The sequence below is a fragment of the Peromyscus californicus genome, unplaced genomic scaffold (genome assembly GCF_007827085.1).
Source record: "Peromyscus californicus insignis strain IS unplaced genomic scaffold, ASM782708v3 Scaffold_15__1_contigs__length_86483966, whole genome shotgun sequence".
Taxonomy (NCBI): domain Eukaryota; kingdom Metazoa; phylum Chordata; class Mammalia; order Rodentia; family Cricetidae; genus Peromyscus; species Peromyscus californicus.
In genome coordinates this window covers 70,987,568-71,000,971 of record NW_026294447.1, presented here as the reverse complement: position 1 = coordinate 71,000,971, position 13,404 = coordinate 70,987,568, and the positions used below count along the sequence as shown (strand labels likewise).

Sequence of the window (13,404 nt, the reverse complement as noted above, 5' to 3'; positions counted from 1 at the left end):
GAGGTTCTTCTTAAAATATCACCAGTACCAACATGCATAGCACAGCAGATCATTAACCTATGACAAATGATGACTATTATTTAAAACTCCATGTTTGGGGCTGGAGAGATGGCTCAGTGGTTAAGAGCACTGGCTGCTCTTCCAAGGACCCAGGTTTGATTCCTAGCACCCACATGGCAGCTCACAACTGTCTGTCACTCCAGTCCTGGAGGTATCTGATGCCCTCTTCTGGCCACCACAGGCACTGCATGCACATGGTGCACAGACATACATACAGGAAAACACCCATACACAAAATAATGAAAAAAGTAATTCCACTGTTTTACTAAGTGAAAATTTATTCTGATAATGAGCTACGACGAAGTATCACTGTATAGCCCCTTGAACGTTTTTTGATCCTCCTGCTTCAGCCTCCCACATGCTGACACGACAGGTATGAGCCACCACACTCCTCCTCCCCTTAGCAAACATAATGCATCATCCTTTGTAAATGGCAAATCGTCTTCTGCTAATGTAGCTGCTTTCAATAGTTCAGTTCCTAGCACATTTGCCATTTACCTACTGAACTAGAAAATGCATCTCAGTTCTTTAAACTCACACTGGTTTATTTGTCCACTGTTTGTTTGAGACAAAGTCTCTCTGTAGCCCAGGATGTCAAAACAAAACAAAAACACTTCACTATGTCGCCGAAGTTCGCCTCAAACTCTTAGTAATTCTCTGCCTTAGTCTCCCAAATGATGGGATTACAGTGTGAGCCACCACACCTGGCTAGGCTGGCACCTAACAAGCCCCATCAATCCTCCTGTCTCCACTCCCCATGGTGCTGTGGTGACAGGCAGTCAGGCAATGACATGTCCAGCTTTACAAGGGTGCTGAGATCTGAGCTCAGCTCCTCACATTTGCACAAGTACTCTTATTCACTGAGGCATCTGCCCCGCTCCCAAAATCTATGTGCTAGCCTTCTTCCTATGCCTTCTGAGTCTGGGGTATACAGTTACGGTTACTCAGAAGACTCACTAAGGAAGGAAAAATGGTCTCATAGGCCGTCAATATTATTACTGAACAGCATGGGATGTGTAGCGACAGACGTGTTGTAGACTTATCAAGGCACTGAGACCCTAAACATCAAATTAAGCCAGGCCTGGTTTTGTAGGTCTAGTTATAGCTATTCAAGAGGCTGAGACAGGAGGATCACAATTTTAAGGCCTTCTAATGCCACCGAGTGAGCTCAAGGTCAGCTGTGTCCACTTAGTGAGATGCTGTCCCAAATAAGAAGTAAAAAGGGTTCTTGAACAGAGCTCAGCCACAGAGCACTCACCCTGGGTTTGCTCCCTAGCATACATAACATGGAAACAAACCCATCAATCATAACACTCACCTGCTTGGGTTGATCTGCAAAAGCAGAAAGTCCTGGCTTCACAGAATCAAAAATTTCACCTTCCAGAAAGGGGAGCTGTCCTATTTTGTCCATGGAACAGAGAGAGAGTGGGGGGGATTACTTCAGATGATAATCTCTAGACACTGCTGTATGATTTAATAGATTACAAGTCTCTATCCAAGCTGTGAGGAATGCTTTGCAGAAGCACTGGGAAGGGCGACCACAGGGTGTTGTGCAGCCCTAGAGGGTCCCTTTGCCATCTCTCTGGTGGGATTCTAGCTCTTACTCCTTCCAACTCTGTATTTTTTCCCAAACTGCTAATACGGTTTTGAGATAGGGTTTCACTGTGTAGCTCAGGCTGGCCTTGAATTCCCTGCACAAACTCAGCTAGCCTGGAATTTCCTTCTGCCTGAGCTCCCTGGGCTCTTCAGATAACACAAGGAAAGGAAACTGACAATTCAGAAAAAAGTTAGTCTCCAACATCCCCTCAGTCCCCTTTCCAAGGATGGCAGTGAAAACTCGTGCTGACACTTCTCCCCAGAATCACTGCCAACATTCTCAATATTCTGGACCTCTGGGGTACTAACTTTTGGAGAGGATGAGGGACAAATTACATCTCTACTTGGACAAAACACACCCTCTTTCTCTCATCTGAGACAGTGCCTGCTGGGTCTCAAATGCCCTGTGTGGCTGAGGGTGACCCTGAACTCCTGATTCTCCTGCTTTCACCACAGTTTATGTGCTGTTGTGGATCAAACCCAGGACTTCATGAATGTTAGGCAAATGCTCTCCAACTGGGCTACGCCCCCAGTCTGTCCCACACAAGTCTCTCTTAATTCCATAAACTAAACTATGTGTTCAATAATATCAATAATCTCTCTGAAGAATCCAACAGCTGGAAGGCTCTCTAATCTACAACACACCCAGCACATCTGTTTCTGGAAGAAGATGCTAAGGTGTAAACACATGCAGCCGGCAAAGGGTCCCAGCGGCGCTTACCTGATGTTCTCTGCACAAAAGTATAAACATGAATTCGAGTTCCGGTGCTGCCTGCATCAAACATAATTCCATAAAAGGTGCTGGCACTGACATTAATGGGGCACATGGAAGACAAAAAGACACCCTCGAACCACGTCGGCTGCTCCCTGTAGCAGACAGTGCTGCTGACACAGGCCAGCATCAGCGCGAACAGGAGAGCACCCCAGGAAGTGGCCATTCTTCCCACGGTGTGGACTTGAGGCTTTGGTGCTGAAGCGGTGCTGCTCACACTCCTGTAGGGGCTTAGGGAACAGAGATACATGGGTTAGCTGACTGGCTTTTATGGTTAACCTATTTTAAAAATAAATAAGTAACTCGTTGTGGAAATCCTACCAGTCTCCAAGGTGTTCCTTCTCTATTTCTCATAACCAGTACAACAAGCTAAACCAGGGCAACACAGGCTCTCCGGCCCTTCTTCTGAAGAGTATCTGATTGCAATAGGAAACTGGGGCTTAAAATATACTTTCCCACACTTTGTCCTGAATTAGAGGGTGGTTTTCACATACTCAAAGGCTGTCTTCTTCCTGCTTCTGTATGGTTCGGATTAACTTTCTTCTTTCCATTTTGACAAATTTGCCTTTATATCACACACGAACATGCCTCCATCCTCTTGGTTCTGACTGGTACTTAAGAAGTTCACTCAATTGGGCCTAATGGCAGAGACCTGTAATCCCAGCTATTCATGAGGCTAAAGCTGGAAGGATCACAAGTTAGAGGCCTACTTGGGCCTACTGAGTAAGTTTAAGGTCAGCCTGTTCAACTTAAGAAAACTATCTCAAAATGGAACATTTTTAAAGGGGGATATAGGAAAATTGGAATGCTTGACTAGCATGCTCAATCCTTGAGTTTGATACTCAGCACCACATGAACCAGGCATGGAAGTACAAGTGTGTCATCTCAGCACTCAGGAAAGTAGTGGCAAATGGGTCAGAATTTCAGATCATCCTTGCCTACTGGGGTGGTTTGAATAGGCATGGCCCCCAAAGACTCATGTATTTGAATTCTTGCCTGTAGGAGGTGTGGCCTTGTTGGAGTGGGTGTGACCTTGTTGGAGGAAGTGTGTCACTGTGGAGGCAGGCTTTGAGGTCTCCTATGCTCAAGCTACACCCAGTGACACAGTTTACTTCCTGTTGCCTTTGGATCAAGATGTAGATCCCTCTCCTGCACCATGTCTGCCTGCACTCTGCCATGTCCCACCATGACGATAATGGACTAAACGTCTGAAACTGGAAGCCATCCTCAATTAAATGTTTTCATTTGTAAGAAACCCTCCATTTATATAGAAACCCTAACAAAGCCACCTACACTGTAAGCTTGAGACCAGCCTGGGATATAGGAGACCCTGTCTGAAAACAAGGCAACAGCAGTGGTGGTATGGGATTGCTGGGGACATAACTTTCCTACTTGTCCTTTCCTACGATTCAAGAGGCTCTAGATTTAATCCTTAGTGCTGAAGAAAAAATGCTTCACTTCTAAATTAAAGTTGTAAAGACGGTATAAAGCTCAGGACCTAAGGGGAGCTCAGTGGGCCAAGTGCTTGCACAGTCCACATGAAGCACTAGGTTTGATCCTGACCCCACATAGCCAGGTGTCAGGTTGTGCCTGTAATCCCAGCAAATAAAAACAGGTGGAAGTAGGGAGATTAGGAGGTCTAGGTCATTCTCAGCTAAGCAGTACATTTGAAACCAGCAAGATGATCAAACTTTAAGGTCAGGGAGGCTGAGGCAGGCAGGTCTGTCTGTGGGTTTCAGGCTAGCCTGGTCTATACAGTGAGCTCTAGGCCAGCCACAGCTACGTAGTGAGATCTTGTCTAAAAAACAAAAACCAAAAAGAGTAAGATCAAGGTCATCCTCAGCTACACCATGGATTTAAGTCGGCCTGGAATCAATGAGACTTTGTCTCAACAACAAAAAAGTTATAAAACCTCTATCCTTATGCTTATTGCCTTCAAAAAGCAGGTCACTGAACTGCCACCTGTGATCAATATTAAGGGTTTCATGTCTAACATTTTAAGGAAATAAGTCAACACATTTTGTTGTTGTTGTTGTTTTTTTGAGGCAAGGTCAACACAATTTAAAAACACCTAACAAGACCACCATGGGCTTTAAGTTTCAGATCATGTTATTGCCACGAGAACTTAAGAGTGAATGGACAAATTTCTTGTGCACTGATCTCCTTTGCCTATATACAGGTCTGTGTACCATGTTCACACTCCATGGCCAGGGAGGCCTGAATGGGAGTCAAATTCCCTGGAAATTGAGTTACCCAACCACTGTTAATAGCCATGTAGGTACTGAACATTGAGCCTGGATCCCCTGGAAGAGCAGTCTGTGCCCTGAGCTGCTGAGCAGCCTGTGAATGGACAAATTCCTCCAGCCTGTGAATGGACAAATTATGGTAGAGACATTCTATGTCTTGATGGAAGTCATAAAGCAAGTCAGTGTGAAATCCTGACCAGAAATCAGATGTTTCATCTTTCTTTTTCTCTGATTTCAAACTCTTCTCTTATGGCAAATGTATATGTGTTCATGTGTTGAGATAGGGTCTATGTATCCCTAGATGTCCTGGAACTCACTATGTAGAACAGGCTGTCCAAAAACCTACAAAGACTCACATGCCTCTGCCTCCCAAGTACTGAGATCAAGGGTGTGTGCCACCACACTTAGCTCTAGCCACCGTATTTTTAACTGTGTCCTCAGAAGAGACAAAAGCGTAGTTAGGTAACTATTTGTTTTGAACTTGTCCAATTACTGCTGGAAACCTAGCATAAAGGCATGGAACACAGAGGAGAGAACACTGTCAGGTCCCAGTCCTGGGTTTCAGGCCAGCGTTTGTCTCTAGTGGGGAGCTACACAATCCTGAGGAAGTCCCTTAGCCTGAGCCTTCACTCCTGTCTGTAAACATTAAGAGCAAGTGTTCTGTTTTCTTGCTATATGGTTTTCTGTTACACGAAGCCTAATTGGTCTTATAATAAAAATCTGGAACCAGATATCAGGGTAAATGCTGAGCGATCAGAGGAAACAAGCCACAGCCACTTCTCACCTCCCCAACTCCTCAGCAGAAAAGGGAAGACCCTGTCTCCACAAATCCACAGACTGAACGCCCCTGAGTCCTCAGCCGAAAGGGCACCAAACTCCTGTCTCCTGCCTAATATTCCTTTCTCTGCCTAGTCTTATCACTTTCTGTCTCAACCTTCCTAGTGCTGGGATTAAAGGTGTGTGACTCCCAAGTACAGGGATTAAAGGTGTGTGACTCCCAAGTACAGGGATTAAAGGTGTGTGACTCCCAAGTACAGGGATTAAAGGTGTGTGACTCCCAAGTACAGGGATTAAAGGTGTGTGCCACCACTGCCTGGCTGTTTCTCTTTTAGACTGGATTAATCTCATGTAGTCCAGAGTGGCTTTGAATTCACAGAGATCCAGATGCATCTTTGCCTCCTGAGTGCTACGATTCAAGGTGTGTGCCACCACTGCCTGGCCTCTGTGTTTAATCTAGTGGCTGGCTCTGTCCTCTGATCTTCAGCCAAAAAATATTTGTTAGAGTACAAACAAAGTATCACCAGTTTTCTCTTTCAAATCACAAGATATTGTTTAAAGATTGATTGTATAATATCTTCTAATCTTTTCCTAGGACTGATGTTGTGGGAAATGGGAAGAGACAATGGATTGGTTATTATTGTTATATTATTATCAGTTATTATTATTATTGACACTTTCAAAATGTACAAGAGGCTTTTTTTCCCATCATAATGCATCAGAGCCATTAAAGGAAGTTGTGAATGTTCTTGAAATCTGTGATGAAAACTTTCTGTAGCAGGGCTAGAGAGATAGCTCAGAAGGTAAGATTATGTTCTGCTCTTACAGAGGACCCGAATTCAGTTCCCAGCACTCACATGGAGTAGTTTATAACTGCCTATAATTCCAGATCCAGAGGATCTGACACTCTCATGCAAGTACTCACCCAACCACACAATTAAAACAAATAAATTTCAAATTTCATTTTAAAAACCCAAACCTTCAGTAAGAGCATCAGTGGAACAATGGAATTGACTCTACCTGGTTGTTTTAAACATTTATTCTTTCCTACATGGACATTACATGAAAAACAAAACAAAACAGAACATGGTTTTGGTGATTTGTAGCTGACCTAAACTATAAAGAGAACTAGAGGTCTTCAAGTTGGGGGTTCTCAGACTCAGCACTAACATCTGGGGATGCTGGTTCTTAGTCACAGGCTGTCCTGTGTATAGTAGGTTGTTTAGCAGCATCTCTGGCCTATACTCACTAGATACCTGTAGAGACTTCACTGCTCCCCTCCCAGTACGCCAACTGTGACAACCAGGAGTGACTCTGGAAACCTCCAGCCATCTCCTGGCTGTTTGCTCTTGCTTTAGGCCACACACTTTCCTGGTATTTGTTTGTTTGTTTGTTTTTTGTTTTTTGTCCCCCCCCCCCCCAGACAGGGTTTCTCTGTGTAGCTTTGCGCCTTTCCTGGAACTCACTTGGTAGCCCAGGCTGGCCTCGAACTCACAGAGATCTGCCTGGCTCTGCCTCCCGAGTGCTGGGATTAAAGGCGTGCACCACCACCGCCCGGCACTTTCCTGGTATTAATGAAAAATGACACAGCTGTTCTCTAACAGTTAAGTCTTGCTTAGTCAGCAATTAGGTATTTACTCCAAACAGTTCTGAGTCTTCTGATCCAGCTTTTATTTCTGCATTTTTTATGTTAAGTCACAACTGCTGGTTAATTCACAAGATCTGAAACCAAAGCTATTCCCCAGGCTTTTTACCTCTAATAGAACACTTGGTACATTTGGAGTATACAGATTAGGGGTCCTTGATTATTCTCCTTTGTTAACCAGCTGGGGTTTGTTTAACCAAAACATCTCTCTCCCCAGAAACAACAAATTACATAAAGTAAAGTAAATGGAAGTCTAAACTTGTAGTTTAAAAACATTTAAAAGAGGCCAGGCGGTGGTGGCACACGCCTTTAATCCCAGCGCTCATGGGGGTGGGGGGTGGGAGGCAGCCGGATCTCTTGTGAGTTTGAGGCCAGCCTGGTCTACAAAGTGAGTTCCAGGACAGGCTCCAAAGCTACACAGGGAAACCCTGTTTCGAAAACAAAACAAAACAAATTTAAAAGAACTACCAAAAAAAATTTTTTTAAAGATTTATTTATTTATTATGTATGCAGTGAGTGTTCAGCCTGCAGGCCAGAAGAGGGCACCAGATCTCATTCTAGATGGTTGTGAGCCACCATGTGGTTGCTGGGAATTGAACTCAGGACCTCTGGAAGAACAGTCAGTGCTCTTAACCTCTGAGCCATCTCTCCAGCCCCAGAACTACCAAAATTTAAAAGTTACACCAGCCAGGCGGCAGTGGTGCACGCCTTTAATCCCAGCACTTGGGAGGCAGAGCCAAGTAGATCTCTGTGAGTTCGAGGCCAGCCTGGTCTACAGAGCGAGATCCAGGACAGGCTCCAAAACTACACAGAGAAACCCTGTCTTGAAAAACCAAATAAATAAATAAATAAATAAAAATAAAAGTTACACCAATATACTGCAATGGCAGTTTAAATATCTATTCGAACACCAAGATTCAACTTCTATCCTAAGGCTAGGAATGCAAGCTATTATTTAGGGAAAGAGACAATGAGAATTGCTAATCCTTCAGAATCCCAAACAAAAGACACTGCATCCCAGGAAACCAAGCACAGACAGGGCAGCTGCCAGGCCAGATTTGTACTCACTTCTTAAAGCACTCCCTTCGGCTGACTCTTCCTTTACAGCAAGTGAGCTACTCATGTAGCTCAACTGAAATATCTGAAAGCAGAAACACTGTTTTAGATGTTCTTGGTTTTTGAGACCCGGTTTTGTTATGTAGTCTTGGCTGGGCTTGAACTCACAGAGATCAGCCTGCCTCTGCCTCTCAGTGCTGCAATTGGCATCGTGCACACCATGCCTGGCTGTTTTAGACTTTGTTCAACATTTTGGTCCCTCTTCTCTCTGAAAAGCCCAGGCACCAGCTTTCTCAATCTGTCACTAAACTCCTTCCGGGGTCTCTCAGATTTTCTGTATTACTGTGGTTTCCATAAACCTCTCCAGCAAACATTTCATTAAGTAAACATTTGTTTACGTCCAGAAGAGAGTTAAAAAAGGGGGAAACACGCGCTAACCATCTGTTTTCACGGAGTGAGAAACTGCAGAGTCATACTTGTGTAAGGGGAAGGTCGAGCAGAGGTTTACAAGAAAGCGAGAGGACACACGAGATGCCCTTTGCCCTCAGCACCCGCCTTCCAACGCCTCCTGCAAGCTCCTTTTTCTTTAAGACTGTTATTTTGAAAATGGTATTAGCAGGGTGTTCAATGTGCAGTTTCTAGACGGGCACTGCATTTCACAAGACCTGCTTGCACAGCTCGCTTGCTCGCTCACTGTTTAACAGTCTTTACTCATATGTCACCTTCTCAGTGAAATCCTCCCCGCCCTCCTTTTTAAAAAATGCTACTCAGCTGGCCACATGCTCATTCTTTATGTTTCTTCACAGTGATTTTCTCCTCCCAACACCCACTTCTATCCTCCATGTGAGCTACCTATCTACAGGGAGTTTTGAGTTCTGCTTCTGTGTTTATTGCTAGAACAGTGATAACACACAGTGGGTGCTGGGTAAGTACCCTGAAGGGATAAAGGCAGACCTAATAGCTCAGACATAGGTCTGGACCATTTAGCACAGTATAGGAGCTTGACTTCTTTCCAAAAGATTAATCACCCCACAGGAGAGAACATGATTCCAAGCTGTCAAGGACAGACATTTATCCAAATGTGTAGATTACACAAAGATTTCATTTTGTCCTACTGAGTTAAGTTTCATGTGTTACTCAAAATAATGTAGACAGTTGTTTCCTTTTTACAGACTGGGGAGAATACAATATATTTCAACCCACTATTTCCAGAATTGTATTCTGCAATAATCCCTTGCTCAATCTCTTCTCCCCAACACAGCCCCTTCAATTGCTTTAAATCCTTGGATCAGATAATGTATGCCCATCTCCTGCTACGGTCTTTTCAAGAGTGGTTTTTAGTTTGTTTGTTTTCTGATAAGGTCTCACTATCGGGCTCAGGCTGGCCTCTAACTCCGATCCTCCCCTCTTCACCTCCTGAGCTTGTCACTGTTTCTTTATAACCAGAGGGAACACCAGTTCCTCCTGCCCAGCCTTCCCGACCTTCACAGTTTGCTTCCTCTCCATCTTCCCTGCCCTTTAGAATATGGACGACCACGATGGCAGAGGCTCCGGCCCCATGAGGTACTCACCGGCTCCTGTCTGCCGTTGGCATTCACTGTGGATTGCCTTTGCTCTTTGCTCCCTGGCCAGCCCTCCCGAAACAAGCCTTGCTGCACAAATGACTCACCGAGCTAGTTTGCAACTGTGTACCTTTTTGCTAACTCATTCCCTTTTATCTCTCATTCTTACCTTCTCCACCTTTTTCTGCATACATGATTGGTTCATTTACTTCTGTAATTGCTAAATGCCAACCAACAGAATTATTGTTCATAGGGCAGAAGTTTCTTTCTTTTTTGGGGGAGGGGGACGGGAGGGTTGTTTTGAGACAGGGTTTCTCTGTGTAGCCCTGGCTGTCCTGGATCTCACTCTGTAGACCAGGCTGGTCTCGAACTCAGAGACCCACCTGTCTCTGCCTCCCGAGTGCTGGGATTAAAAGTGTGTATCATCACCACCCGGCAGGGCAGAAGTTTCTTAAGAACTGAATTCTAGTAGGATTTGGTAGCATAGGGATGTAACCCCAGCATACAAGAGGCTGAGACATGAGGATTGCAAGTCTGTAATCACCTTGGGATAACAGAGATCAAGGCCACCATGAGCTAAGTAATGAAATCTTGTCTCAAAGAATTAAAACAAACAAATAAATAAAAGAAAAACCAAATTCTTGAATTTTGTTTTTTGAAGATATTATTTCTTTACTTGTATGTATTTGCCTGCCTGTTGGGTCTGCCATGTGTTTGTGGGTGCCACGAAGGCCAGAAGGCAGCATTGTGTGCCCTGAAACTGAAGTTCCAGATGGTCATGAGCTACTATATGGGTGCTGGGATCCAAACCTGGGTTCTCTACAACAGCAACAAGTACTCTTAACCCTGAGTTAAGCCATCTCTCTAGCCCTTGGGATGTTTTTACATTAGATAAATGGTGGGAAAGTTAATGATAGTTTCCATTCCTGGGATAGTCTCTAGAAAGCTGGGCATTGGTTTTCCAACTAAGTGTCAAATATATATGCATCAGGCTGGAGTCTAGATGTATAAAGGGCATCAGTCTTAGTGGGGACACTTACTGAAAAGAAATAACAGACGGGCAAACTAATGGCTAGCGTGTGTTGGGGGAAGTTCTCCGGCAGAATGGGTGCTAAGGAGGGGATGAGGACCAGGCGACTGCTTAGGAGGGGGAGATGGAGGTAAGCGATGATGGGAGGCTTCTTAAAGGCTGAGAGGCCAAGGCAGATCCTGGGTCAGAAGGAGGCATTAACTTGCAGAGGTGATACATGGGAAGCTCTGAGGATCTCAAGTATGGAGGCCAAATGTGAGGAAGGATAGTTCTGGAGGTACTAACTCAGAGTTTTAAAGCAGTAGGCTTGTTTTCCTTGTGTAGTTCCATGGTAACACCCTAAGGCAATTATTTAGGTCTTTCTATTTATTCCCTCCCTAAGGAAATAGCAATATTGACTAACTTGGATAAAATGACAGTACTCAGCAACAGCTGAAAATTAGAGTAAGAGACCGGAGAAGTCCATCAGAAGTTCTGAACACAGTGACATGTAAACCAGCCTACTGCCAACTCATCTGCGTCCACAGCAAAGCTCTCTTTAACAAGTTAAACATTAAGCATAGAACAAGTTTAAAATGTAACTCGGATAACAGTTTGGATAGTAAACTTAACTATAGGACTAGATATGGCCGAAGCCACACCAAGCAAAAGGGAGGTGGGCCTCCTAAGGTAAGTGTGGGAGAGTTCAGCAGTGAGCAAACGTTCAGCAATGAGCATGTCTCATCTGGGGTGGGACATAACTGATACCAAGGGTCAGAGCCTTGGAGTACCTTGGTATCTGAATCATGTGGGCATGCATGACACCTTTTAGGTCCTCAAAGCCAATGAATGTATCCCAAATGGGCTAAGGGTACATGCAATGGAGAAAGGGATACCCCCAAGGTCTCACGATGATTACAGCCTGGTCTACCTAGCGAGTTCCAGAGTTACATGGTGAGAGCCTGTCTCAAACAAACAAACAAACAAAAAAGCGATATAAAGAAGAAAATTAGTAAAAAAAATTTTAAAAACTCTTGAATCTATTTTTAATAGTCTCATCATATTAGAAAAAGAATCAAATTTTAAAAACTACATTTCATACAACATTCTGCTCATTTCTATAAGCAAAATCAAATTAAAAATTTCAAATAAAAATGAGATACATTTCTGAAAGAGAAGAAAACAAGTAAGCCACTATTTCTACCAGTAAATAACTGAACAATCTACTGAAACTAAATATTCAAGAGTAAAAATATAAACAGAAAAGGAACTTATTTACACTACATACATAAAAATGTTTCTAACCATAGAGTAGTAGGTTAGTAAGGTATAGAAGAGGTATTGGTAAGAAGGGATACTACTGACAACCAGCACAGCTCTGAAAAATCACAAAAAAAACTAACCACATGTCATTTGAAATGTCAATAAAACTAATAAAAAGGTGGGGCTGTGGTGGCGCACACCTTTAATCCCAGCACTTGGGAGGCAGAGGCAGGCGGATCTCTGTGAGTTCGAGGCCAGCCTAGTCTACAGAGTGAGATCCAGGACAGGCTCCAAAGCTACACAGAGAAACACTGTCTCCAAAACAAAACAAAACTAATAAAAAGGCTTAATGAAAAATCAATTTTTATTAAATCAACACCAAAACTGTGTACATAGAAACAGAGCACATTCAAAGAGTAAAACTCTCCTAGTGAGGCGGTTCGTCTCACACTGGTGGGGAGGGGGAGGCTCTTTGTCTCATGGTGTCAGCCAAAATCTCACCAGGCTAGTCAGGGTGGATTCCCTTCAGAAGGGGAGTGACTCACAGGTTCTTTAATGTCCTCCAGTCCTCAACTCAAACACCGTAACTCCCATTAAAGGATTAGAACTGATGGGTAGTCGGAACAAATGTAAAACTCTTTCTTATAGGCAGACTCCTTCCTTTTGTATCTCACCTCCATCAGAACAGTATTAGACGTCTAGACCACTAGTGTCCATGAGGCTCATTCTGTACACGGAAAGCATGTGGGTGTTATATGAAAATGGGTCTGGCAGTGCAAGCCTTCCTTCTGCATTGCTTTAGGCCTGATTGAGTGAGCTACAATAATTACCTTCCAGGGACAGCTGTGGCTACTGCGCCCTCCTCCTTCACAACCACAAGGTCTTCTCTTAGCCATGCATGAAGAATCAGTCTTTTAGATAAGAATACATTATTAATCAGAGAGGGGTTTATACTGCCCAATAAACAAATATAGTAAGAATATGCGGTGATAAGCTTTCTCTACCTCATAAGCTGTATCGACTGTGGGAGGCATTTACAGCAACCCCTTTATCCACGGTTTTACTTAGCAAAGTTTCAGTTATCCACAGCTGATTGTGGCTGGAAAACACTTAGATGGAAAATTCTAAAAATGAACAATTTAAAAGTTTCAAATATCTTTTTATTAGAGCATAGCTACAGTTATCTTATTTTATCATTTCTTATTGTGACTCTCTTGCTGCACCTCACTTATAAACTAAACTTTCTCACCAGCAGGAGCACACGGGAAGACATTATCGATAAGACTCAGTAACCTTTGTGGAGACAGAGTCTCACTATGCAGCCCTGCAAAACAGTAATTACTAAACATAGTGTCCTGGTACTAAAATTAGACTGTGGGAACACACACCGCGCAGTGCACATGTGCATGTGTGTGCAC

At 43.7% G+C, this 13,404-nt stretch overlaps 1 protein-coding gene across 1 annotated transcript in view; it reads right to left on the bottom strand.

Moving 5' to 3' along the window:
• The window catches only part of Entpd5 (ectonucleoside triphosphate diphosphohydrolase 5 (inactive)), a 38,551-nt gene that overhangs the window by 16,422 nt on the left and 8,725 nt on the right, over nucleotides 1-13,404 (bottom strand). The window contains 3 exon segments of the mRNA XM_052739315.1: nucleotides 1,379-1,458; nucleotides 2,378-2,592; nucleotides 2,594-2,658. Of these exon segments, the coding sequence (XP_052595275.1) occupies nucleotides 1,379-1,458; nucleotides 2,378-2,592; nucleotides 2,594-2,658 (360 nt within the window).